The sequence below is a fragment of the Anguilla rostrata genome, chromosome 11 (assembly GCF_018555375.3).
Source record: "Anguilla rostrata isolate EN2019 chromosome 11, ASM1855537v3, whole genome shotgun sequence".
Classification (NCBI taxonomy): Eukaryota; Metazoa; Chordata; class Actinopteri; order Anguilliformes; family Anguillidae; genus Anguilla; species Anguilla rostrata.
Genome location: NC_057943.1, coordinates 26,017,645 through 26,044,727, shown reverse-complemented (window position 1 = coordinate 26,044,727; position 27,083 = coordinate 26,017,645). Strand labels below are relative to the sequence as shown.

General features: G+C 46.8%; 1 protein-coding gene across 2 annotated transcripts in view; it reads right to left on the bottom strand.

Moving 5' to 3' along the window:
- The window catches only part of arhgef25a (Rho guanine nucleotide exchange factor (GEF) 25a), a 68,752-nt gene that overhangs the window by 34,930 nt on the left and 6,739 nt on the right, over positions 1-27,083 (bottom strand). The window contains exon 1 of one of the 2 annotated variants that reach the window (XM_064299032.1): positions 15,194-15,681. The exons of the other annotated variant lie outside the window; for it this stretch is intronic. Within the exon in view, the coding sequence (XP_064155102.1) occupies positions 15,194-15,284 (91 nt within the window). The 5' untranslated portion in view covers positions 15,285-15,681. Of the gene's footprint in view, positions 1-15,193; positions 15,682-27,083 lie in introns of those variants that run through there. 2 annotated transcript variants of the gene reach the window in all.

The following is a 27,083-nucleotide window of genomic DNA, read 5'->3' as shown; positions in this document are numbered from 1 at the left end:
TCTTTCAACATCACACACCCTCACCCAGATGACCCAGCTTGTGTCCTAGTAGTGCTACATTTTCACGCACTGATCACTCCTCTTGATAGAGACACATTCTGCTGCCTCTGTTACCAACTTGGTGGCCCTCCGCCTGTATGCCCCTGTCATGCCCAGTAGGCTGTAGGCCCAACAGCCAGACTGTCAATCAAACCCCCTACAACCCACTTCAATAGATTCACATCTCCCGTGCCACCCACTGAGCCATTGCTCCAGCAGCTAGGCATACTTTGCCCTCTTCCTCTCGGTAACCTCCTCAATATGGTCTTCCCAAGGGTGATGTCACTGCAGTGTATTCTGGGAACTTAAGTCTCACTAGATCAACTTTCAGTTCCCAGTATTGCGCTGCTGCAAGGCAAGTAGAGGAGGTCCTAGCAGCAAGTGTTGGCTTCTCCTCAACACTGATGAATGAGATGGGACAGACAATGTAGTCACTGTTAGATCATCCATGTAGGCCCTGATGGGGAGGTTATCGCATGCCAGATTTGGTCTGTGGGCCCACAGGCTCCATATGAGCCGACTTCACCAGCATGTACATGGCTAAGACAAAAATGATCACTGTAATAGTGCATCCAATGATGATCCCTTTTTTGAGACTGTGCCACTGCACCACAGCAATCTGTTGTAGGTCCAGAGGAGACTGTCAACCTGAAGCAATTGTAATAGTCCAGTATGAGGTCTTGGAACTCGCCTGGGACATGGTATCGATCCAGAACAACCTCAACCAGCTTGTAGAGAAAGGAACTATAATCATTTGCAAAGGTCAAACTACAGCCCAACCAGATCATTATGTTCTCCCAGCTTCCCTAATCAGCTCAATGACCCTCCCAAGATGAAGACTAAATGGAAAAATTATTTCAAACTCACCAAAAAAGTAACCTGCATAGAAAGAGGAACAAGTGTTCCTATTTGTATTTCACATATTTTTCATTCATTATCATTCATTTTGGGGATTACTAAACTTGTCAAGGAAAACAAGTACCGTTGTGTAAGTGTGTAAGTCACCAGAGAACAGTTTCTGCTAATAAAACAAATTATATGGAGCACAAGTGGAATATTTATAGTTGGACTACTGATTTACAGGAACTAGCTGAAATACCAGTGACTAAGAGGCAAAAACAAAAAGTGGGAATCCTTAAAGGAGCCAGAATGAGCTGGAACATGCTGTTCAGGTGTGTTATCCCAGCTGTGCTTGGGAACACCAGCAGGAGACCCCCGGGGGCTGGCGGTGAGCCACGGGCACTGTCCCGTAGAGACGCAGCCAGCCACGGGCACTGTCCCGTAGAGACGCAGCCAGCCACGGGCACTGTCCCGTAGAGACGCAGTGAGCCACGGGCACTGCCCCGTAGAGACGCAGTGAGCCACGGGCACTGTCCCGTAGAGACGCAGCCAGCCACGGGCACTGTCCCGTAGAGACGCAGCCAGCCACGGGCACTGTCCCGTAGAGACGCAGCCAGCCACGGGCACTGTCCCGTAGAGACGCAGCGAGCCACGGGCACTGTCCCGTAGAGACGCAGCCAGCCACGGGCACTGTCCCGTAGAGACGCAGCGAGCCACGGGCACTGTCCCGTAGAGACGCAGCCAGCCACGGGCACTGTCCCGTAGAGACGCAGCCAGCCACGGGCACTGTCCCGTAGAGACGCAGCCAGCCACGGGCACTGTCCCGTAGAGACGCAGCCTGGGTCTCCCAGCAGGAACGGTCACATAAATGACTCTTCTAATTTATACACTGCCCCCTTCTGACACTCCCAATACTTGCAAGGCTACTTAAAAAATGACTCCCAGTGACAGGAGGGAAAAGAGTCCCAAATAAGCAGTTATGAGCCGGCAATGGCACATAATTTAATATCAAAGACGAGGGGACAAGGCAAAACCACAAAAGCAACACACGAAAAGCAATGATGTGGAGAAGAATATTTTTTAAAAAGGCATAAGTTCATAGAATATGCGGAGATCAAGCTTTGAAGAAACTGTCCCAGTAGACAGTGTGGAATTCTAATTGAGTTTTTTTTCCCCTTGGCTTCTGTCCATTAAATTTTTTTCCTAGGCTGCTTCTGTTTCAGCTGTTACTGTCCAGCAGTGTGGCATCTATGGCAACTTGAACTTGAAATACCTCAATTAGAGGCACTCTGCAGCCTTCACCTCTCCCCATATTTCCAATCATGTGTCATCTGGTAAAGGTTTCAGCTCCAAGAGTAACTTCTCCACCAACAATGATGCCTTTGGGTTGTACAATAATCTTTTTATCATAGATGCCACTAAGTTCAGGGAGAGAAATTAAAAGCAGTGTTTTTAAAAAAGATTTTTTTTGCTCTTGACCAGGACTTTTCTGATCTACGGGGCCCCACCCAAACTTAAAGGCATTCAGGGGACTCCAATCATAAGCTAAAAAGGTTATATTTTCAAAATAATTTATATTTTTAAGTATTTTCCCAAATCTTTACATACAGTCATTGCATATCAAGTCTGGGCAGTGAGCCCCTACAGTATGTTCAAGTACCCCTAGGGGTCCGTGGCGCTCCTGTTGAAAACCCAGGCTCTAGAGTCTAGACATTGAGAATACAGACATCAGGGGTGTGTTCCAATCACTTATTTTTACCTCCTTGCTTCCTTTACTTGTGACCTTTCCTAGTCTGGAAGGCTAAACAGCTCAAAAATATGTGAAATTGACCTCTGGAATCCTCCGTTGTCAAAATGGGCTTATTCCAATCACTTATTTTTACTACCTTACTTCCTTTCCTTGCATGCTTTCCTTGCTCCTAGCTTCACCCAATGGAGGACACAAGAAAAGGAAGCAAGGAAAGGACGTGAAGACAGAGGAATTGACAAAACATGTATTAGGCAAATGGAACATCTTTGGTCTTTCAAGCATCAGTTTGAAGCCACTTCAATTACAGACATGGACAAATAAAATAATCAATTTGAATGAGCCACATTAATTTCAAATATTTTGACCATACTAGGCAAGGATGCAAGGAAGGGAGGTAAAAAAAAAAACAATCTGAATGCACCCTAGGCTTTTACATTGTGACACCATCAGGCCTGTGAATTGAGACATCACTAGGCCTGTGCACTATGACATCACAACCGCCATGATCCATAGCAGATTAAGCTGCTTGAGGAAGATCTGTTCCAAATTAGTCTTTATCAGAATCCCATCCTGGGCTGAATTCCCAGGAAATGACCAAACTCCAGGGAATTCTCAAAGGAGTCCCTTAGCTGCGGACATTGATAATCCAACGGTAGCTTTAACACAAGCATGGAAGAGCCCACACGAGCCCCGCACTGGCGACTGAGCTTCAGCCGTCTGCACCAGAGCCTCTGAGCTCAAATTTCCTCTGCTCTTCATGTCTGGATTTTGCCACTCGCTCACATTGCCATAGCAACTAAACCCATGAGGAGGCGAACAAGGGACACCTTCACAAAAGACACGGAATCAAAACACACGCTTGTACACACATGTAGAATAATCCACTTACAAACTGAGCTGTTCCTAGAATCACAGCCATCGCAGATCGACATACGCTCCTTCTGAGAGCAGAAGATAAGCTGTGTTTTCCTACAGCAGCCTGCAACTCAGAAAAACGTTACATCAGAATTAAATGAACCATTTAGGTCTCATTTAACACGGAGAGATCAGGCTGTTTCTGTGTGGCCTTGAGATGAAAGGCAGAAAACACTTTCCTCTCAGATAATCAGATTCCAGGAGCAGGGCCTGATTCTGAACAGGGGGTCTTTCTGGTCACATGACAGTTTATCTCACGTCCCAGATTCAGCGCGGATCGTGCGTACAGCCTCATTTCTGCAGAGAGTCTAAAATATACTATTTAAGGAAATACTTCAAAATATTACAAAACAATATATTGTATAAATATTTGAAAAAAGGAGGAATCTTTTTTTCTTCTTAGGGCCCCATGAGACTCCTTCATGGACTCCTAGGGGATCTGGGGGTGGAAATTCTAGGGGTCAGAAAGTAAAGGTCTTGCCATGTGTTTCTTCCACCCATGAACTCAACCAGCTGATCACAAGGGCTTCAAGGGCTGCCCAACCCTGTTCCTGGAGATCTACTGTCCTGTAGGCTTCACTCCAACCACTCCACTGGCCATGGGGAACTTTAGAATGGCAGCTGAAAACCATAGCCTCAGTATGGTAGGAAGCAAACAAAAAGTAAATGGTAAATGGACTGCATTTATATAGCGCTTTTATCCAAAGCGCTTTACAATTGATGCCTCTCATTCGCCAGAGCAGTTAGGGGAGGTTAGTGTCTTGTCAAGGACACTTCGACGCGCCAGGCGGGGTTGAACCGGCAACCTCCGCTGCGACATCGGTCTTACCTCCCGAGCTATGTCGCCCCGTAGGGTTGCCGCTGGGCTTTGCTCGATTCACCGGCCTGCTCGTCTTCTAATGTCCCGCCTCCAGTATTACCCAGGTGGCAAACCGAATGACAGTGGGCACTGTGAGGGGCCAGCTGAGCAGAGTAGGCTCTTCTGCGGCTGCGTCTCTAGAGCAGCCCCGCCCTCATGCGCGCCGCTCTCTGTGCACTGTTTGGCCAGCAGCACCGAGCTTAGTCATAAACTTCCTGTTGGCGAACCGCTAAAGCAAACATCTTCGCTGCGCACTTCTCACTTAGAAACCTATCATGCGAGAGCATCAGGCTCTCCTTTCCCATCCATACCATACCATACCAGGCACTCATTTCAGTGCTCGCTCAAAGATGACGATTTCTACTGCGCACACCACACTCGTTCTTGTGCTCGAAATTGAAATTGTGCTACGCAGCTCAAATACACAAGAACTACTTCAGGACACAACCAACTGACAAAGTGCCAGATGTAAGCATTGGGAGAAACCATTTTGAAAATTCACATCAGATTTATTTCTCAGTTATTGAACAATATTTACAGTGGAATATGTACCAGACTGACTTTCCTATTTACTACAACAGTGTGTGTTACAGGCACACAGTTATTATAATACAGTTATCACAGTTATTTTGTGCTTCTTTTGTACATTATATTGAAACTAATCTGATATCATTCAAGTTCAACATATACTTTTCTTCCCATTCTAATGCTCCGTCATGTTTGTTATTTGTATTTGGTTCAGTGAGGAGCACTGGGAGCACAGTCGGGATGAGGGGGGCTTGTTTCCCTGTGGGAACATCTCCTTCCTGTCTCCCACTGCTTTACTAAACAAGGTTTGGAATGCGCTCCCTGAGTTAATGAAGAGTCCCCAAATCCTCCCCACCACACACCCCACACAGAGGGAGAGAACGCAGGGCAAAAATCACCCTTTGGTTGTGTGTGTTACGCAATGCTGTTCATGGTAATTTCTGTGAAGTTTTGGTAATGCGCTTAAGTACGAAATGCTAATAAAGAATTTGTATTTGAATTTAAGACTGACAAGAAGACTTAAGAGATGGGCCAGAGAGGGGGATATTTCCGATGGCAGAGAGCGAGAGAGCAAGAGAGGGAGAGAGAGAGAGAGTGAGAAAGAGAGATGGAGAGAGAGAGACCTTTGCTCCAGGAATGATCCAGTTCATGTTCAAATTCCTCACAGCCAGATCATACAACCCTCTGCCCAAAGATCTTCATCCTGGAGAGCAAGCTGTACGCATATGTGTGTGTGTGTGTGTGTGTGTGTGTGTGTGTGTGTGTGTGCCAGGGAGAGAATGTCTGAGATGTCACAACCGAGAGAGAGCGAGGGGAAGGGGAGGAACCACATAAAAATATCCGCCACTATTAGTCTGAGAAGGGCCTTAAATTGCCCTGCATTCTTTTAATTTCTCTGCTATTTTTGCAGCATTTTTCCACATTGCATGCAGGGATAAAATTCTGCCTTATAAGCTAATGGCAGGGGGGCAGTCTTCTGTGAGTGATGACATCATAGACAGAGGAGATGCCCTCTGTGACATCACAACCGACATGTGTTCCTTTGTTTTATTCCATATTCTATGTCTCCCCACTTAATTAGCAGTTCTGTAATATTGTACAGGCCTACCCCATCACTGCGATACCTTCTGTTAATTTGGGAGGGCAGCACATGGGGGAGGTCAAGGGTCACTGGGTGCTTACCCCCACTCCGGTCATCGCTCGGCTGCACGTTTCTCTTGTGCTGTGAAACCAAGCTTCAGGCCGAGTACAGACCGGCACGTCAGTATCTAGACTACAGTAGGCTTTAAACAGAAATATCCATCAGAACCAGAGTCAACCAGAACCACAGACCCTAGAATTATAGTCCATCTGAACAACAGACCTGTAATATTACAGTCCATGAGATTCACAGACCTGAGACATCACTGGCTATTAGAACCAGAGACACAAGCCCTCAGAGTCCATCAGAACCACAGACCCAAAATATCAGTCCATCATAAGCAGTGGGGCTGCTTTTAATATAATGGGAAGCACTGTCCTCAAATCAGGGCAGAGGGAGAGGGACATAAATGGGGAGGAAGAAGGGGGGCTGGGGTCCCGAATCAACTGACCCTCGGGACAGACCTTTCCAAACATTTCCGCGTTTGTTTGTGTTCCGCAATCGTCTAAGTCCACCGTCTCTCCCAGGCACCAGCGTGGCCCCCCTCCTCCCTCCCCCCGGCCCCGCCCCCCCTGCATGATCCACAAACCCCCCCACCCCCCGAGAACCAGCAACAGTAGAGAGTAAAATCGCTCGAAAAACAAGCAAAGAAGAGAGAGGAGGCGCGGGGATGAGGGCAGGCTGCAAACGCAACACCGCGAGCTCCTCCCGTAACCTGACCAGCCACTGCACCGAGGGCGCAAACCTCGCTCTGGACGACACGTCTCTTTCTTCTGTTCTCTTCTCTTCATTTTGTTCCCCTCTTTACCTCCGACACAGGAACCCGACGGCTCTGGCAGCGAAGGCTCCCTGTGCTTCTCTGGGCCCGTTCATAATTCATACTTTCTCCTGTTGACTGCCCGGCGTCTGTAAGATTACCCTCTTTTTTCCCTTCCTCCTCTCTCTCTCTCTTTGAACGGCCCTCAGCGTGCGGGAGTCCCGGCAACAGCCCAGGCAGAACATAGCAACAGACTCCGCTGGCTCGAAACGGAACGGTTATTTTTATCTTATTAATTATCACCTTTCTGAGTACTGTATACAGGCTGGCGGTTTCCCGGGATCTCTAAAGATTTAATATTCCGCTATCATTCCGCGCTCAGTTCCTTTCAAGGCGTCTCATTCTGTATTCCCCTCCTACGCACCCCGAAGGCGAAGAAAAGACCATCTCTGATCGGAGTGAGCGGGGCGCGTTTCGAGGATTGAGAGCCTTTTTATAACGCAGCTCAGGCTAACTACGCATCAGTGATGTCAAAAGGAGGCTCTGTGGTTCACAAAATGGGCAGGGCAACCTGAGACCCCACAATGCGAATAAATCAGTCTTGCTGTGGAGAGCAGCGCCTTGATCGGCTGGTACAACTGGCGAGGGACGGGCGCCGATGGACCACGCTGGTTCTGCTCAGCTGTACGGCTCTCGGGGTTGAGTCCTGGCCGCGCTGGTTCTGCTCAGCTGTACGGCTCTCGGGGTTGAGTCCTGACCGCGCTGGTTCTGCTCAGCTGTACGGCTCTCGGGGTTGAGTCCTGACCGTGCTGGTTCTGCTCAGCTGTACGGCTCTGGGGGTTGAGTCCTGACCGCGCTGGTTCTGCTCAGCTGTACGGCTCTCGGGGTTGAGTCCTGACCACGCTGGTTCTGCTCAGCTGTACAGCTCTGGGGGTTGAGTCCTGACCGCACTGGTTCTGCTCAGCTGTACAGCTCTGGGGGTTGAGTCCTGACCGCGCTGGTTCTGCTCAGCTGTACGGCTCTCGGGGTTGAGTCCTGACCGCGCTGGTTCTGCTCAGCTGTACGGCTCTCGGGGTTGAGTCCTGACCGTGCTGGTTCTGCTCAGCTGCACGGCTCTCGGGGTTGAGTCCTGACTGTGCCGGTGCTCGCCCCCGGGGGTGACAGCAGAGTTAGGCACAGCATCCAGGAAGGCAGAGAGGGTGTCATTCAGCAGGGTTTCCCTAGCCTTGGCGCTAAGGAGGGACGCACTGGGGGCCCCTGCAGCCTACCTGCGCCAGTACTGCAGACATGGAGCTGTGGCTATGCAGCTCAGCTAACAGCAGCAGAGCTAGCCTGAGCTACTCTGAGCTCATAGTGACCAAGGACACGGCCGTAATGGGCCACGGCGTTAAAATGAAGAGAGAGATAAAAGCAGTGAAAAAGATGGAGGAAAAAAAGGGTAATAAAAATCATTTTAATCAGAGAGGCCAGAACTCCATTCTGCAGACCAGGCACTTTAGCACATCACATGCGCAGTGCATTATGGGTACAACATGCATTCTCCCCAAGCTCAGCAGCAAATGCACACAGGATTTATGATATTAACATTTCACAAGTGGTCTAAGCATAATTGTCCACAGTATGGTCTTAACTTATAGTTTCATTTACTAATGCAGTGGAAAAGTACAGAATTATTTTAACAGTGCTGAGGAAACTACTCTGAAAGCATAGTTATACGAACTACCAATTACTTCACTGAAAGTAATTGAACTATAGCAAAGGACTGGACTGTCATACTGCTTATTCACACAGGATGAAACTGGAACAATGATGCAGAAGTACAGAAGTTCATCTCTCTCTTCTCTACATCATTTTACATTTATTCGTGAAGCAAACACCCCCAGAAACTTTCAGGTTCATGCATATAATTTGGCAGGATAAATAGTATAAAACTCTCAGTAACTGTGTTACTGAGTGTTGCCGTGTACAGCAACGCCACAATAAATCTCCTTGTGCTGTTCACAAGTGCCATAGCACTTAATTTAAAATAAGCCAAAATTAAAAGTGCACTTGCAATCAAGACTTGACAGAAGCTAAGTGAGACCTTGTTAGTGCCACAGGTAGGAGAGAGGAGAGTCTGGGTTCCACCTCCAGTCTGAAGACATTGTGACTCTCTGCGTTGATTACAGATAGGCAGAGCAGAGAATGCGTTAAAATCAATTGAGACAAATTGGCTCCTCCTTTCTTGGAGAACAGAACCTGCCGGCTATTTCGCTCCTTATTGGCCAAAGCCACCTGCCAATCACAGTCCATGACTATTCAGTCTTGCCCTCATGCAGTTCAACTCTCCAGACTAGGTTGATCTCACCCCACTGCTCCACTGGCAACATGGCGGTTTCATCTGCAGACAAGTGACTTGTTATTAATATTAAATGCGTACAAAGCACTATCGGCCATTAGTGCCAGATGCTACCCGTCTCTTAGTCCGCGGCAGGGCTACCCATACAGCACGCACGCTTTAGCAGACACTTTATGGTGGGTTTTGTGTGCGGGAAAGGGGTGCTTCGCACACAGGTGCAGCCTCTCACACGAGCCGCAAGATAATTTTAGCATCGGCTACCCAACCAGCAGCTCAACCTCAGTGCATTCATCCCTGTTACATGATGAGTCATTAGTCCTTAATTAAATAATGGACCGTTTTGTCCATTAAAGTGTCCATTAATTTCCCTGCAATTAGCTCCATACTTCTCTCTCAACCAACCCCATTGTTATTCATTATTATTATTATCATTATTATTATTATTATTATATAACAGTAATAATAGTAATAATTATTATAATAATACATAGTTTTCTTGTTATATTAATGTAGGACCTAAAATTAGTAATCAGGCTTTCTGGGGCCTGACTAGAAGAGCTTTCTTGGGTAATCAGGTGCTCTCATGTCTTAAGAAGCTGTAGATGCATACAGTATATCAGGGCCCTGTATCATGAAGCAGGATTACTGAGTTAAACCTGGAACCCCCCCCCCAAATCTGGAGCATGAACTGAAGTAAAAAGAGCTGTTCCGGGCACCCGTGGCAGTTATCCAGCTAACTCAGTAATATAGGGCCCAACTGTGGCTGTGGAATCACATTGTGCTCCCTCTCCAAGCCTTTTCCTCTGCTTTGTCTCTCTCCTCTCCCTTCTCTCACTCACCCATTCATGCTATGTGCCTGGTTTTCTCTAAAGATGCAGCCCTTGTTCAGCTCAGTGCCTTTGTTCTGCTTCATCCAGACAGGCCATGTAATCTCTGTTATTGTTAGAATGATTGAGCACACTGTGTATATGAGGACATAGATACAAACACATGCGCATGCACACACATGACACACACAAACACACACACTTACAAGTGCACTCATACGTGAGCATACATGTATTATCTCACACATGCATATATGTATACACAAACACACACACACAATTCTTGCTAGATCTCTCTCTCTCGCTCCCTCACACGCACATACACACACATACACTCACACGTGCACTCACTTACATACAGTACACATGGAGGATACCTCAGAACAAGCTGCTCATTCAACAGGGTGTTGAAAATTCACAGGACTAAAATTTTGAGGCTACCAGGTTTGGGACAACCAGGACTTAAACTTGTCACAGCAGGGCTCTTCAGCCATAAAAGATCACCCCTGCCCTAGACTACTCCTCAGGTGGCAAAACATCGCCTGAAGACTCGTCACATGGCTCTTCTCATCCCAGAATCCACTGCTCTGACAAAGTGCCCAGGCCACAAAGACACGCCGTACACAACCACTATAGGTCCTTATCTCTCTCTGTGTTTCCTCCAAACATCACAACATGGACACGTGTAGTGTGTATGTGTATGTGTCTGGGAGAGTCTACAATTGCTGAGGTCAATGGGTTGGCAGTTCACCGAAGCTGTGAGATCACACCCTTTCAATGCTGAGGAAAAGTGTTCCCACTCCATTCTACACTCACTGTATAGTCCATACAGTATTATCCCTGCCATTCAGTCGCCTACCATTTTAGATATTCATCAAACCACCTGTCAATTCAGCTAGCAGGATGCAAATTCTGCCTGTGCTTATAGAGTAACCAACAGACCTGCACGGAAATAACTTGGCTGTATCACCCTCATATGAAAACTGACTGGGTTTCAATCAACATTATCTTTCACTCACAATTAAAGGCACATGTTCAATTGTTTTTTCTTGACAACCATTTTGCCATTTGGCAAGGATAGTGGTCACTAAAATGTACTTGCCTTGTGTTGAAGACAAAAATAAACACCTGCATTTCTTTGCAAGCTAAAGTTATAGGGAACTACCGGAAAAAATAATTTAATATGTCAGCCCTCTCCTTAAGAATAACTGTTCTCGTTTCTCATTTTATCGTGACTTCAAATGTACTCTCGTAGATACGGATTTTGACACATGAAATAAATTTTCATACCATTGCCAGTATTCCCAAAACACTCAACGTTCAATAAAGACTTACAGGCATTTATACAGTGCCTTTCATCTCATGATTTTAAAGCACTTTACAGGACATATATATATATATATATATATATATATATATTTATTTATATCAGCAGACTTGTGAGCATGTTTATGAGAAACACTACAGTGGCTATTTACCCACTTGGGGCTGAAGGAAGAGGAAGAGGAGACAGGAACCCAGGAAGGTCCATGGATTTGCTGTCATCTTTCCAAAACAAGGCTCAAAGCTGGACCCCGATTCCCACACTAGGCCCCGCCCAAAAAGAGGCTGGATTCTGAGCTGAGGTTTGCAGGCCTTTTGCGTTTCCTGTCTCTAAACTCGGCGGCGAGCGCGCCTGCTGCTCAGCAGCTCAGCTGGACGGCCGGCCCATTATCGGCCGAGCGCGATGGAAACTGAATTCTGCGGGTTTGTTTTGACAGCAATAGGAACCCCCCCCTCTCTAAAACGTTAGCTCTTAGCGCGCGGTCACGGCTCACAGCCCGCGACCGATGGCGAGCGGTCCTGCGGCGCAGCGCACAGCTGGAGAGAGACGCACCTGCAGAGAGCGGCTTCCAGTCAGCGCCCCCCCCCACCACCCCCCGCCTCGCTGAGTGTGGGGCGCAGGCCTGCTGGGGGACCGATGGGCTGATAAAGAGGCAGCCGTCGGCTGCACACACAAACCAGCCCGCGCCCTCCGGAATCGACAGAGGGCTTTACACTGGGTCGACAAGCGCGAGCGGGAAACTCAGAACTGCTGGAAAAGGAATATAAGGCGCTAAATACTGATCAGTGATAAGAGGGGGCGAGAGCGATGCCCTGAGTGAGGCTCACAAGCCCTCTCGTGGTCTCACTGCACCGACAAGGGGCAACTCAGGACACTAAGGAACCAAGCCTACTCGCCTGAAAGATGAGAGTTTGTCCACTGACAAACAGAATGCTTACAGTACTGAGGAATCAAACTCACTGGAGGTTATATGCACTGTCTGTACCCGTTTGATATATGGTGTGGTGGCAGAGTGGTATAAACTCATACACTGTATGCACTGGCTTTCCCAGGTTAAGTAATCAGGTTTGCCTGAGAAAAGTCCTACTGACCCTGTGAGTTGGAGCATGTGTATGTGTATAAACAGTATGTTAATGTGCATGACCGAGGGGTGTGTGAGTGTGTATGTATGCCTGTTTTTGAGTGCATTTGCAAATGCACGTGCATGCATGACTGTACAAGTGTGTGTCCGCATGTGCATGCCCGTGTGTACGTGCATGTGTGTATGTGTGTGTATTGAGCAAATGCATGATTGCGTGGGTGTCTGCATGTGCATGCATGCATATACAAGTATGTTTGAGCGTGGCAGTTTGCGAATGTGCATACATGTGAGTATGCATGCATGTACAGTCTGCCCATCTTTTCCCATACGCAAGTCTTCCACTGCACTGCAGTTCAGTCTATGATAAATATTTTATAGAAGGAGCTCCAGGTTTTGTGTGGGATATAAACACACCACAGGTGTTGGGGACTTCATGCCTGCTGTTTAATGTTATCACAGTTACTGTCTGTCTCAGTACCAAGTAAACGGAGTGGTTTCGGTTGAAACAAGAAAGAGAAGCACTAGAAATCTAAACCAGTTGCAGCTGAGATCCTTTTGTGTGGAAACAAGACACAAACAGTTTAACTATTTAAAAGAGCTGCAACCTCTATCAATTTTAAAACACATGGGCCACATTGGTAAAAAAATAAAATAAACTAAAAACTCACGGCACTGCATACAAGACATTAATGTCACATTTATCAGATACAGACTTGTAATGTAAAGACAACTGGTCTAGGTGGGATTTAAGGCCATGTGAATGGGGTCTTGGGTCTTGCATTACATGCAAAATAAGTACACATTAAGCGCTCAGCAGGTAGTAATGGCTGGAAGGAAGCTACTGTAGCAAAGCTGATTCATCTAGCAGTGGCACTGGCACAGAGATTAATTTCTACAGTATGTATCTGTGTCTGTGCATGGACATTTGTGTGTGTGTGTGTGTGCGTGTGCGTGTGCGTGTGCGTGTGCGTGTGCGTGTGCGTGTGCGTGCGTGTGTGTGCGTGCGCGTGTGTGTGCGTGCGTGTGTGTGGTTAATGCCTGAAACAGCTGAGAGAAATGATTCTGAAATTATCTTAATGATTTAAGAGCATGTTTCAGAAATGATTAAAATCACGGTAAGGTTTCAGTCACCTCACAAACTCACAAACAGCTCTTGGACCTCTGCGAGATGAGCTTGGATAACGAATGGAAATGGCAGTGTGGGCAAATGCAGAACACAGCGGGTTTCTGAGTCCCAAGGCTGCTGGGAGGGCCTCATTCCCCGGGGGGGGGGGGAGGGGGGGGATTTCAGCTCCCATCAGACCCAGCTTTAAATGCACTTTTGACCTGAATTGCATGAGGATTTTTCAGATACGAACTGAAGTGTAATACGAGCTCAGAAACCATGGATTCAGGCCAAATAACAATCTAGTGAATATTTGCTCTGAACTGCAACATGATATATTTAAATTATCATTAGATGTATTATTAGATACAAGCATCGATATTTCAGTCATACTCACACAATTCTGTGAAGTCAGAAACCATGGAAATGATAAAAGCGTTTTAACAAACTGAGGGTAAGAAACGGCAACACATTCCGATGCCTGGACCAAAGCTCATTAGGCCATCATTTCCTACAAGGATATGGCAATCAATAAAGGCAACTTTTCACTTCATTAAAGAACAGCGTCCTGGTTTAATTCATTGGCTCTTTTAACTGGCCCTAATCAGTGAGAATCTTCTTCGATTAACGGTTTCACTTTCTGGAAACCCAAGAAGCCTCTTTATTTGAATTTTGCTGAACTCATTTGCGGGGAAGGCCTAAGTGCGTCGCAGGGGTAATCCTGGGCCCAAGGCCCGCATGCTGTGCTGTGCACTGCCCGGGCGATGGAGACCTCCGAAGGGGGTGCATACCAGAGAGGCTGGGCCCTTTACCCTAATCCCATACATCCAGGCCTGCTCCACTGGAACCGGCTCTACCCTCCCCATGTTCCTGATTAACCCCCCCACCAGCCTCCACACTACCACACTTACGGCCCCAGGCACGCACGTGATTGCTCATGATCTCACTGTTGTTGTAATACGTGGTTGGTTCAGTTAAGAAAAGAACAAAATGGTTGCTTCTGAGTTGACAGACGTACTTTGTATTGTGGCTACAAAGGTTAAATCTGTCGCTGTATTTTTTGCAATTCATGTAGCACTCAGTCAGCGTCGCTGTTTACAAACAGACATCTGTGCTAAAGTACAGGGAAAACTGGGAAATCGACATGAGACCTCAACTTGGCAACCTTAAATCAGTGGGGATTTAAAAACTTGGCAACCTTACACAGAGCACCACAGTATTCCAGTCTCTGAGTCTCCCTTCCTGTCTCAGTTTAAGCTTCAGTTTTCAAATTTAGGGTGCTTTACTGGTGTGAAATCAGACAGCTGCCAAAGGAAATGTCAATGTGGAAAAGGAAAAGAAAAAGAACAACAGCGCTCAGCTAATGATTAAATAGACAGATACAGCGTAAGTTTTCTCTCTCTCTCTCTCTCTCTCTGAGTGACAGACATCTGTTGCTTCTGCTGAGGGAGATCTCAGAGTTCAGAGCAGAGGAAGGCTGAGAGGAAGGGGGTGGGGGGGCAGGAGTGGAGACAGGAGCTGAGATTAGGGGTGAGGTACACACGGGGAGGAGAAATCGGCCAAATGAGGAGACAAAGAGTTCACGAGAGAGAGAGAGAGAGAGAGAGAGAGAGAGAGAGGGGGTACACCCCCTGTCAGAACGCGAAGGGTCGCTAGCGGAAACAGCGGGTTAAAAAGGGGACCACTGACCTCGAACCCGGGCATAGCAGCAGCCGCACTTGGCCAGGACTTTCCGGAACAAGTGCGGGCAGGAGCACCCCCGCTGGCCTGCCCCTTTCATGCTGTACCCCGATCTGTGGCCACAAGTCTTCCAGCCGGGGGCATGGCACAGCACACACACACACACACACGCACGCACAGGCGCTTACACGCACACACTCACTCCAAAGATATCGCCGGCAATATGTCCCCAAAAAAGTGAGCAGACGTGAAAAAAAAACTCTCAGCTGAGCAAAAAGATCCAGACAAAATCTACAGCCCGTCAAATCAGCATGGCAAGACCATGGGAGGAAAACACATTTCAAATGTGTGTGTATTAAAGGCAGTCCGGAGTTTCAGCATTCCATCTTTCAGAGGAGGAGGAGGGGAAGGAGGGATAAAATGTTCATCTCCGTCTCCCTGCGCTCTCTCCGGATTGACTGGTCATGTAACGGGGGCTCCGGGAGTCTGCTCCGAGAGAGCGAGAGAGAGAGAGGAGGGAGGGAGGGAGGGAGGAGAGAGCGAGGGAGGGAGGGAGGGAGGGAGGTGGAGTCAGCGGCAGCTCTTGTTGCTGGCTATTCCAGGATGAGCTTCCCCCTCCTCTCAGTGTTTTTTCCTCTCCTCTGTTCCTTTCTTTATCTTTATTCTTTCACCATTCCTGCCCCCCCCCCCCCGACTCTTCTCTCTTCATCTCTCTTTCTTCTTTCGGCATACCTCTCTTCCACTGCTCCCCTCCTCCCTCCCTCCTTCCCTCTGCCCCTCTCCAGTCCCGTGACGCTGTCGGACGTGGGGAGCGCACGTCTCCTGATGGAAACCCAACACCCCGTGTGGGGTGAAACTCCACACTCCCCCGCGTGCGCTCTGAGAAGAGGGGTAAGCCCAGCAGGTCACGCACTGCCTGAGCCTCCGCCATGTCCTCAGAATCACACAACGATGGAGGAGCAAACTCTCCCTCTTACCCCCCACCCACCCCCACCCCCCCGACCCTTTTTGAGAAGTCATTTAGAAAAAAATCTGATTTCAGAATTGTCGGGTGTTTGGCTTTTTCCACATTCAGGGGCAGCAGTGTTTATTTCTGCGGTTTTGTTTGTGGTGAGAGGGACAGATGAAGATTAATAATGAGACTCAGATATCTTAGGGGCTGTGAGCACACATTCCACACTCACTGCTGTTTATACTGGTGTTGTGTCATATGCAGCTCCACGGGAATGTGTGTGTGTGTGTGCGCACGTACATGCCTGTCTGTGTGTGCAGGCATGTCTGTGTGTGTGTATGCGTATGCCTGAGTGTGTACATAGACGTGTATAATATGCATAATAGCGCCTCATTTTAGACAGGTCTTTCTTCTCTGTCTGTGTATATTATGGGTGTGTGTCTGTGTGTGTTCGCGCACATGTTTGTGTGTGTATGTGTGTGTGTGAATGTGTGTCTTATGTGTGTGTGTGTGTGTATGTGTGTCTTATGTGTGTGTGTGTGTGTGTATGCGTGCGCGCGTGTGTCTGCATGTGTAAGTTTGTGTGTGTGTGGGTGTGTGTCTGTGTGTGTTCGCGTGCGTGTTTGTGTGTGTATGTGTGTGTGTGAATGTGTGTGTTATGTGTGTGTCTGGGTGCATGCGTGTGTGTGTGTGTGTGTGTGTGTGTGTGTGTATGCGTGCGCGCGTGTGTGTGCATGTGTAAGTCTGTGTGTGTGTGGGTGTGTGTGCGTGCGCAGGTATGTGTGTGTGTGCGCGTGTAGAGGGGTGTTCGTGTGCATGGGTATGTGCATGCGTGTGCGTGAGTGTGTGCTCTGTGTGTGTTACGTGCGTCTGGGTGTGTGCATGTGTGTGTGTGTGTGTATATGCGTGCACGAGTGTGTGTGTGAGTATGCAGGTTTGTGGGAGTGTGCATGTGCGTGTAGGTGTGTGTGCAGGTGTGTATGTGTGTGTGTGTGTGTGTGCGCGTGTGTATATGTTAGCATGAGTGTGTGTGTGTGTGTGCGTGCGAAGGTGTGTGTGTGTGTGTGTGTGTGTGTGTGTGTGCGTGCGAAGGTGTGTGTGTGTGTGTGTGTGCGCATGCGCAGGTGTGTGTGTGTGCTTGTGTGTGTGTGTGTGCGTGTGTGTATATGTGAGCGTGAGTGTGTGTGTGTGTGTGTGTGTGTGCGTGTGTATATGTGAGCGTGAGTGTGAGTGCGTGTGCATGCGAAGGTGTGTGTGTGCTTGCGTGTGTGTGTGTTCAGGGGGGTGTTTAGATATATTGCATGTTCTTGTGGGCTACAGACCGCCCCTTTGCAGTGGGAGTAAGCCTGGAGTACCAGCAGGGAGCAGAGACTACAGAGACTGCCTGTCCTGATCTGAGTGGAGGACCTGTGTGCAAAACAAGGCCCAGCAGAAATGAAAAACACTCCACTACACTGCACATGGAATGCGTACATGGACCCTCACTTCACTCAGAATCATAAAAACAGCATCATAAAACTGTCCAGGGCACATACATTTCCCCTCACATGCTTTAAAATGGTAGCCATCACAAATCGGGATATCTCATGACTAATCTCCCCCCCGCCCCTTTTTTAAAAATTTTTTAAATTTAGCACCCAACATTGACCTGGGCTTGACCACGGGGTGTGACTAGCTGCTTCTTTTCACACTGAGGACTACAGCTAGGTTCACACAGATAAGATTAATTGTCATCGCTGGACTTTCATCTGAATATAGTCTTTTGCCACCCAGACATTACCCATTAGCCAGAACCCAGTTTGTTTGTGACTGTCTTAGCTTCTCCGCTTTAACCAATCAGACTTTTTAAAAAACAGTGCTAAAAGTAATGCGAAGACTGAATAACATGAATACAAAAAAACTGTGAAGACACCCATGATGCCTCTCCAGAATGAGGCCATCGCGCTGACACGTCATCCTGCACAAGCTCCAGAAGAGAGCGCCAGTGAGCCATGCACACCCAGCACAACTCATGGGTCAGTCCTGCACACTGACCTCACAGTCCACCAGCCAGGACTGCACCGCGTACGCAGCTGGCGCAGGCAGACCGGACAGGAGGAGCTGCACATGCGCAGTGATGCTGGGCACACAATGCCGGCTGAAGCCTTCCCTCACCACTTACAGCCCACCCTGCCTCAGCCGGTACCCGCAGGGTCCAGATTCGACAGTGGGGAACTGCACGCGGGCGGCCATTTTAAAAGGCTCAGTACATCCCTGTGACAGTGTGGCAGAGAAACATGGGGGACCGGGGATGTATCAAAGAGAAATCCTCTACTACTACCGATAAAGAAGGGGAGCGAGAGAACGAGACAGTGAGAGAGCGAAGGAGCGAGAGATGAGTGCATTCGGCGCTCATACTCATCGCTTTCTCCCTTTGATATGTATCTGCTGTGGCTAAATGTGCATTAGTCATTCCAGTTTAAAAAATATATATATAAATAAATCCTGTTCCAGCCAGACAAGTCACTGACCATTAAATGTGAATGCTGCCACTTACAGCTACCTTGTGGAGATTAGAGAGAAAAAGACTGCAGAATGCTCCAACAGCAGGAGAGAAGGTGTGCAGCTGGGAGTTTGTATCTTTCAAAGCAGGATTCACTAGTAGCTGCATCAGTGGGAGTGGGGGAAATGAATTCACTGTCTGTTTGTTTTGATTTGATGTTGAAACCAGTGAAGGCTGGCTGCACTTATAGAATGCAAACACACACACACACACACGCAAACACACACATGCGCACGCGCACACACACACGCAAACACACACACACACTTCATTTCTTCATGAATAAAGGCTGAATATGAATTAAGGAACACTTACGTGGACAGTGGATGTAGACAGGCAAGGAAAAAATCTTTGAGGCCCTCTAAATATTCTACTCTGCCCAGTTAAACCTGTCCAGTGTGGTGCACCAGTGCAGTTTAGGGCTTTTAACTCCAATGTTTTAGGTTGGACCCATAGGTGGGACGCTGCCTTTGCACCTGTGATCAAGGTGCTTAACTTAAATGGCTTCAGTAAATATCCACCTGTATAAATGGATTGTATGCAAAGAATGTAAAGTGTGTAAGACACAAGCGTTTGCTAAGTTCGTAAAAGTAATGCAATTCCAGGACCATGTAGGATTGTGACCGGCTACAAGCACTAGAGCAGGGGTGGGCAAGGAGGGCCATATCTGTACCTGTAGTTCATGCCAACTTCTGCTCTTAAATATTTCATTCGCTCTTAAATTTCATCACTTAGTAATTGATATTTAGCTACAATGACAGCTTCTTGATAACTACATAAAAGACAGCCAAAAGTGTTCCTGTGTCCCAACATGAAAACGTCTTATTGTCTTCTAATCTATGGTGAAACCAGCATTAGTTTGTCCAGCCAATTTGGCCGGTTCAATCGGTGACAACAAAAACCAGCATAGACGCCGGCCCAATAGGAATGGAAACGCCCACCCCTGCACTGGAGCAACGGCACTGTCATTGCAGAAGACCTGTGACGATGTGTTCTGTTCACCTTCTAGAAATGAACTAGTCTAAGCACAGGGCCGATGAACACAGCAGGCCGTGCTCTGCTCTGTTCAAAGTCTGTTTTCAAGTTCTGCCAAAGTTGGGTGAAACCACTTTGGACAAGGGGGAGATTTAAAAAAAAAAAAATCTTTTTCATTCAAATCTTGTACTCTTTTTAAATTTGTTTTTACTCTGATGGCATGACATCAATTTAAGACTTTTAGACATAATTCAAGACAATTTAAGACATAATTTAATGTTTTCTCCTCATATTTTTTGTTCCTCATAGTTTTTGAGTTACTGAAGGAAAACTTCATCTCAAATTTTCAAAAATGTATTTTCACTGTCTGCAGATAACATTGCAAACACACAAAGCATTACTCCTGCTTGAAAAACTTGACTCCTGGACTGAACAGATTTAAGCATTAGCCTACTCAAGATTATGTTGACTGGAAGAATTTCTGTTTAATGCAACAACAACAACAACAAAAATGATTTGCACATCACTGTTTGTTCACTTCTTTTCATTTATCTGTATGATTGCAAAACCAGTCATGCATACGTGCAGACACTTGTGGCATGTGAAATACAGTGTTTTATCTTTACCCCGAAAGAGCGTACAGTCATTTCGGTTTCCTTTAGCTCACGCTCCCATAATTCCATGCAAAGTCAAATTGGAAGACCGGGTTTTCCAGGTCCAATAAATATTTTTTTAAAGCTATGATTTTTCAACATGAATCAAGCTATATTTAGCTGGATTACAAACACAATATATATATAACTAAAAACAAATTGATTTGAACAACCACCGTGAAATGTTAATTTAATTAATTTAGGTCCCCCAATATTAACATTGTGCAATTGCAGTGCTTAAAGTTTATCAGCAGGGGGAGTTCTTGCTAGGCATTAAGAAAGTCCTGCAGAGTTCATCTGTCCCTCCCAGGAGCAAACAGACTGGCACTGACCTCTGGTCAGTTCTGTTATATTCTATCCTACTGCAGAGTTAATCACCGTCACTCATTAGCGACCCCCTGTGGCAGACTGTGCCAGTGGCCACAGGCAGAATGCAAAAGGACCATCCTACCGCTACGACTGCAGATTCAAAACGTGAGGAAAAATTATGATCCAACGCAAAAAATATATATTTTTTTAATATGAGAAATTATGGTTATTATCACCGGAAGGTTAGAGCCAGTAGGGAGGAAGATACATCAGCTCATTTCAGTCATCGCATTTCAGTTCTGCAGAAACCACACGTGCCATTTCATTAACAGCAACCTCTGAAATAAAGTGTTCAGGGGGGTATGGTGCACACGGTGTTCAGTGAGTTCGCTTCTCTGCAAAAAAAAGGTGTGATTTTGACAGAGTTACCCGGGTTACACCAGAGAAGTGCTGTTTTTAATCACAAATTGCATCACTCCAAAGCTCTGCCAGAAGAAAACTTTAATGGAGAGCAGTTGTGTGCCTTCCAGATTCACGCTGTTCCTTCTAAACTAAATTAGCACTCGTAAACTACTGCCAATTCATTTGCGTCTGTTAGCATGCACGGCTGCCCTCCTGTTTTGATGACATCCCCAGTTTAAATTGCAAGTGTACGGTTGGGTGGGGGGGGGGGGAAAGTGGCTGTTGCGAAGCCAGACGATGCAGGGTCTGCGGTGTTTACCTCCGGAGGAAGCGTGCCGCAGGGGGAACAGGATGCCCCATTTTGTCCTCCTCTCCCGTTTTTAGCGGCCTGGAGGTTATTCAGAGCGCAGCGGTCCCCAAAAGCGGGTCACGCACATCCCGTGCAGTGGGGGGGCCCTGTCTGGAGCGGATGCTCGGGAGCCCACGCACGCTGGCAGCCATTTTATCACACCTGCATTTAGCCAGCGCTCTCGTCCAGAGGGACTCACGAAACAAAGCATGGGACGGGTTCATAAGGCCGGCGGCAGCCACAGATAAGAGGGTCGACACAAACACAGCCGGCGTGTGGCATTACACCGCCTCACAGGCACAGAGCTGCCTGAACCGCACGCTCAGACAGCCCAGACAGCCCACCAAATAAAGAGCAGCAAGCCTCTCGAAGAGCTGGCTCCATTAGGACATTATTCATGTGATAAGGGCATGTGCACGCACACAAGCACGTTCACGCGTTCACATGCGCGTATGTACGCAGGCGCGTGCACACGTATACACGCACACACACACACACACACACACACACTCACACGCGCACACACATCAAACGAAACTGCGCTGAACTCCAGCGGATATAACTATTGAACTGGAACAGCCGACTCCCTGCCCGACCTGTTTCTTTTGGTTGGCTGAGTCTCATCCAAAACATGGTCAAATATTAAGGTTTGACTTATACTTCCCTCTCGCTCTCTCTCTCTCTCTCTCTCTCTCTCAGCCAAATGCAAATTAAGGTGAAGCTGAATCGGGAGCATTGAGAGAAGCTGTGGCTTGAGGCCCATGGCTGCGGTCAGGTCACTGGGGCCGCACTGCAATCTATTTACCACCCTGCCCATGGCTCTGCAGGGCCCAGACCCAGAGAACCAGCCAAGGGGGTAAGACTGACACTGTGTGGTATGGTAAGGTATTACACCACCAAGAACATCTGGAGAGATGGCCTCTTCAGAAGACAGATCATGTGTGTGTGTGTGTGTGTCTGCATGTGTAAGAGTGTGTGTGTGTATTTTTGTTTGTGTGTATGTGAGTGTGTGTGTATGTCTAAGAGTATGTGTGTGTGTGTGCGTGTGTGTGTGTGTGTGTGTGTGTGTGTGTGTGTGTATGTGTGCATGTGTGTGTATGTATATGTCTTTGTGTGTGTGTGTGTGTGTGTGTGTGTGAGTATGAGTATGCCACTTGTGTCTAGAGCATCTTTCTTATTGAATGCACCAGTTTAGGTTCATCTGAGTTTGGGGAAGCAGCAGAATGAGTCACCAGATTCTGGTACACCCTCTAACCCCCTCACTGTCCTCCTCTCCTCTGCCTCATACATCTTTCCATCTGTTTCCCATCTGCAGCTACTTTATCTTCCTCAATACCATGCAAGGGTGATGGGGGGCTGGCTTTAACCCTAGAGGTTGCAGGCTCAATTCTCAGGAGGGGCACTGCAGAAATGTATGCTATGTAGGGTATTACCCAAGAAAAATGCATGTACAGAGAAAGTCAATACAAAGAATGTCATGTACTACTAATCTTCCTCTCTAGTAATTCTGTTAGGGTTAGGGAGGGTTCAGACAGCCGGGATCAGTATCTTATCGCTCTCTAGCGACCCCCATTGCTTATACATGCTTATAATCTGTAGGGTGTAAGAGAAGTGTGCGCTTTGAGGTACGCATGCTCATGTTCCAGTCAGAAACACTGGAGCACACTGCAGTGGTGGGAGGGGCCTACACACAGACAGCAGACAGCCCCGCCCCCTTTTCATATTGTTCAGACAGAGGAAATGTGATAGGGTCAGAGATAGAAAAAAAGACAAAAAGAGATCACAGAGAGCTCCATGGCAGGGGATTGAACCTCCCAAGCATGTGGAGGGATTTTACACGGGTCAAGATTCGGCTGCGCTATGGACTGCAACACGCATCTACAATAAAGACAATCAATCCAACACCGAGGACTGAAAAAAAATGTGGAAGGGAAAAAAAATGGGTTTAAAAAGGAAGGAATCCCAAGCTAAATTCGACAAAAACATTCCTCCAATGGCACATCTCATGTCCCCAGGGAGCCCTGGGGGGCCCCGTGTACCCTCCCGTTGGCAGTACAGGGCCCCTCTCCCCGGAGGCCGCAGGCTGAGAGAGGGCTGTGCCTGCCCGTGCTCGGGGGTCCAGCTGCTGAAAGATGACTGAAGATCAAAGGCTTATTTTAACGTTGCTCTTTCATCATGGCAAACTGAGCTTGTTAAGGTCATACAAACATCTCTGTCCCTCCCTCTCAGTCTACATCTGCCCCCTCTCTCTTTCTCACTCTCTCCCTCCCCTCTCCCTCACTCCCCCTCTTTCTCTTTCTCTCTCTCTCTCTCTCTCTCTCACCCTCTCTTGTTTCTGGAAGACTGTACTATTTTGCATAGTTTTAACTTAATAAAACATTGTAAGGATGCATTTTTCTGTACCCTTGATGGCCAAAGACTTTGTAGAGACAGAGGTATCACACCCTGTCTTTCAAGACATTTCTGGAAGACATATTCCGTGCAAGCAAATGTAGCAGGAATGTCAGTCTTTATGAAATAAATAAATATGAACATTTCCTACATGTTTTTGGGAACAAATGGGCTGTTCACAATCGTACATGTATAGACAAATGCACATGCACGGACCCACGCAGAGCGAGCTTCATAAAGACTCACCGCTACAGGAATCACGACTGCCCCGAGATATACTCGAAATTGAAATGCTGATTAGTCGTTTTTAACCACGGCAGGTAAAATTACGCAGAAGAACTGCGTGCATTTACACTATGTGCCCAAGAGACACATTCGCAAAAGGATTAATCACAATGGAGAGCCATTAAAGCACGTGGTCAGGGTTCTGAATTGACGGATTAGATTTATCAAGTGGACTTTTGTTAGCGACGATTACACGGAACCACACACTTCAAACTACTTTCACGCTTGAATTAACAGCATTAAGCGCATTTTCTAACTCCTTTAGAAGCACGTTAGGCGGCTGGCATAACTTAGCTATAGTTCAGATCACTATCCTTGTTTCGAGCATTATCTGAAAGGCAAGGGTTATAAAAATGTTCATTTGGCACATGCTTGTCAAGTGATCGCTAAAATGCCAAAAATAAATAAATAAAATAATAATAATAATAATGGGAAAAAAAACACACTGAATTTGTCACATGACCGCCATTCATCAGGAGAAACAGGCTTGTTATGTTGAAGACTTTGTCCTGCTTGCCAGTCTCAACACAGCTGATGTCAGTAAATGGTGGTTTATTGTGAAACACAGATATTTCCTGTCAGTTAATTTAATTTGCCAATTCCAAGCCATAAACCGCTTTCTTTCCCCCCGTCCGTTCGGAATTTGCAGTTTGTCATTGTTTACACTGAGGATATGTAAATTACATTTCGCCATTCCGAACCTCAGTGCGTAATGTACCACATGCAAAAAATACATTTAATAAAACCGAAAAAAACACACAAATGCACGTCAAGAATAATGAGACATCTTTCCCTGTCCTGAGCCCTTATATAAATTGGCTTTGTTGTTGAGTAAGACAAAATATTTAAAATAATGTTTGGTTACGGCTGTGCTGAACCCCACCGAGGAGGAACATTGATGGCTCCACATCTAAAGGTTTTAGATACTCATTATACGTCTGTCTGGACAGAGATAATGCTCTGGTTCGTGAGATGCAGCTTTTAGCCTTTCATGTCAGACATTGTACAGGGAAGGCACTTTAGTAATTTAATAGCATTATCCCTTAACCTGTGTGTAATTTAGTACCGTGAAGACAGCCTGTGGGCCTCCTTCTCTGCAGTCCCAGAACAATGGATCACATAAACCAAGAGTGCAGTATACATGCAAACGCACATGCATACACGCGCACACGCACGCACACACACGCACACGCATAGACGAAAACACATCGGCACACATGCGCGCATCCTCACATTCATGCATGCGCAAACACACACGCACACACACACACAAACACTGTTCCTGTATGTGAAGCAATTTACAATTATAGTTATTATTTACATGTACATAAAATATATTATTTAGAATAGTACAAAAAATGCAATGTATGTGTGATGCATTTATAGTCTTTTTAAAAAAAAAATCAGAGTGAGGCCAACCCACAATTCTTTGTTTTCTTTGTTTAATGCTGTACATATAGATAGACACAAAAAAGTTCTGTTTTCATTTTTCTACCTTTGTCTAATAGAGTGATTTCCGATGAAGATTTTGTTTGACACAGACATTCGTCATTCGGGTCATTAGTCCAAACTTCCGCTCCATTTTAAATGCAAACATTACATCAGCAATGCCCCCTCGATCCTCTCTGCCCCCCTCCCCGGGCCTTCAGGGATCAGTCACCAGGTGATGAGAGCGCCGTCCTGCAGGCAGTGCGACTGCCCAATAGAGGCAAACCCCCAGCATGCCACGGACCCCCGCCCCACGAGCGCTGCCCAAGAACAGCGCAGGATGGGCGCGCGCAGGCCTTATAAGGTCAGAGCAGCCGCGGGCCCGGGGTCCCCAGGGGCTGCAGTCTGGTGCGTTCCTCCCCCCACCACCACCCCTCTCCACCCCCCCCCCCCTTTTTTTGTAACTCCACAGCTCAGTGAGAGGTTCAGCTCTGCAGAGGGTTCCACGTTTGCCCCGCTAACAGCGTGGGCCATTGTGGGGCAAGATTTGGGGGCCAGAACTGAAGGGGGGTAAAAAAAAAACACACACATTTCCCATGTCCATCCTGCTCAAAAATGTCAGGAGGGAAATGATCCAAATTACAGCTTGAAAAGACATTTTAATTTTTGTTTTTTTTTCCTAAAGGTGCACTGCAGAGTTTAAAGAAGGAGCAGCAGGCACATTTCAGAAAGTGAGTGTGCCAGCGTGCCCCCTTCTGCCAGTGGGAATTGGCACATCCAGTCCCCCTGATATGCACAAAGTCACTCTTAGAGCTACAAGCCAAGCCACTGTAGCTACTGGCCAGAGTGCTTCACAGCTTGTGCCCTCTCCCAAAACCAGCTGAAACTGTCAGAACCTCTGCTAGGATCAGAAATCTCAGTTCGGTCCTCAGCGAAAGATCATTTCTGAAAAATTAATCTCAGGAAAAGATTTTGGTATAGGATTTAACAAACACAGACCAAGATCATACAATGGTGATGTACTATACTGTGTTGTAGTGCATATCCAAAAACTTTCCCATGGTTCCATTCTCCTATTAATCATCCTTCTGCCAGTCTTTTGATGTTCTAATTGTGTCGATGCACTGACGAGCTTCTCGTTAGCAGTGAATTCAGAGTGTGTGATGAGACCTCCACCCCTTCCCTTTATTACATCAGAATCTGCTGCATAGTTATGTCACAATATATTTTAAATATATTCTGTTGTGTGTCATCATATTAATTTCATTTTGTTTGTTACTGACATTTTATTGTATTAGGAATTAGAAATTGTTTAAAAAACAAACATAACCTAAGACTGTTTCAATTAGTTTTTGTTGATTTTTGTAGAAATATTTATGCTTCACTATAATGCATTGACTAAAAATAACACAGTAATTGGAATCATGCTTGCCTCTGAATAACAAATTAAGTCGATGTTCAATACGTACTCAAAATATTGTGCCCTGAGATTGTTGCTGTTACTGAAAAAAATGTTGAAGTATAACAAAGAGGAAACGAGTAGCACTTGGCTAACTGGGTTATTGGAAGTTAATAAAGCAGACTGTGTTTATAGGAGACGCGAGCCTGTGAAA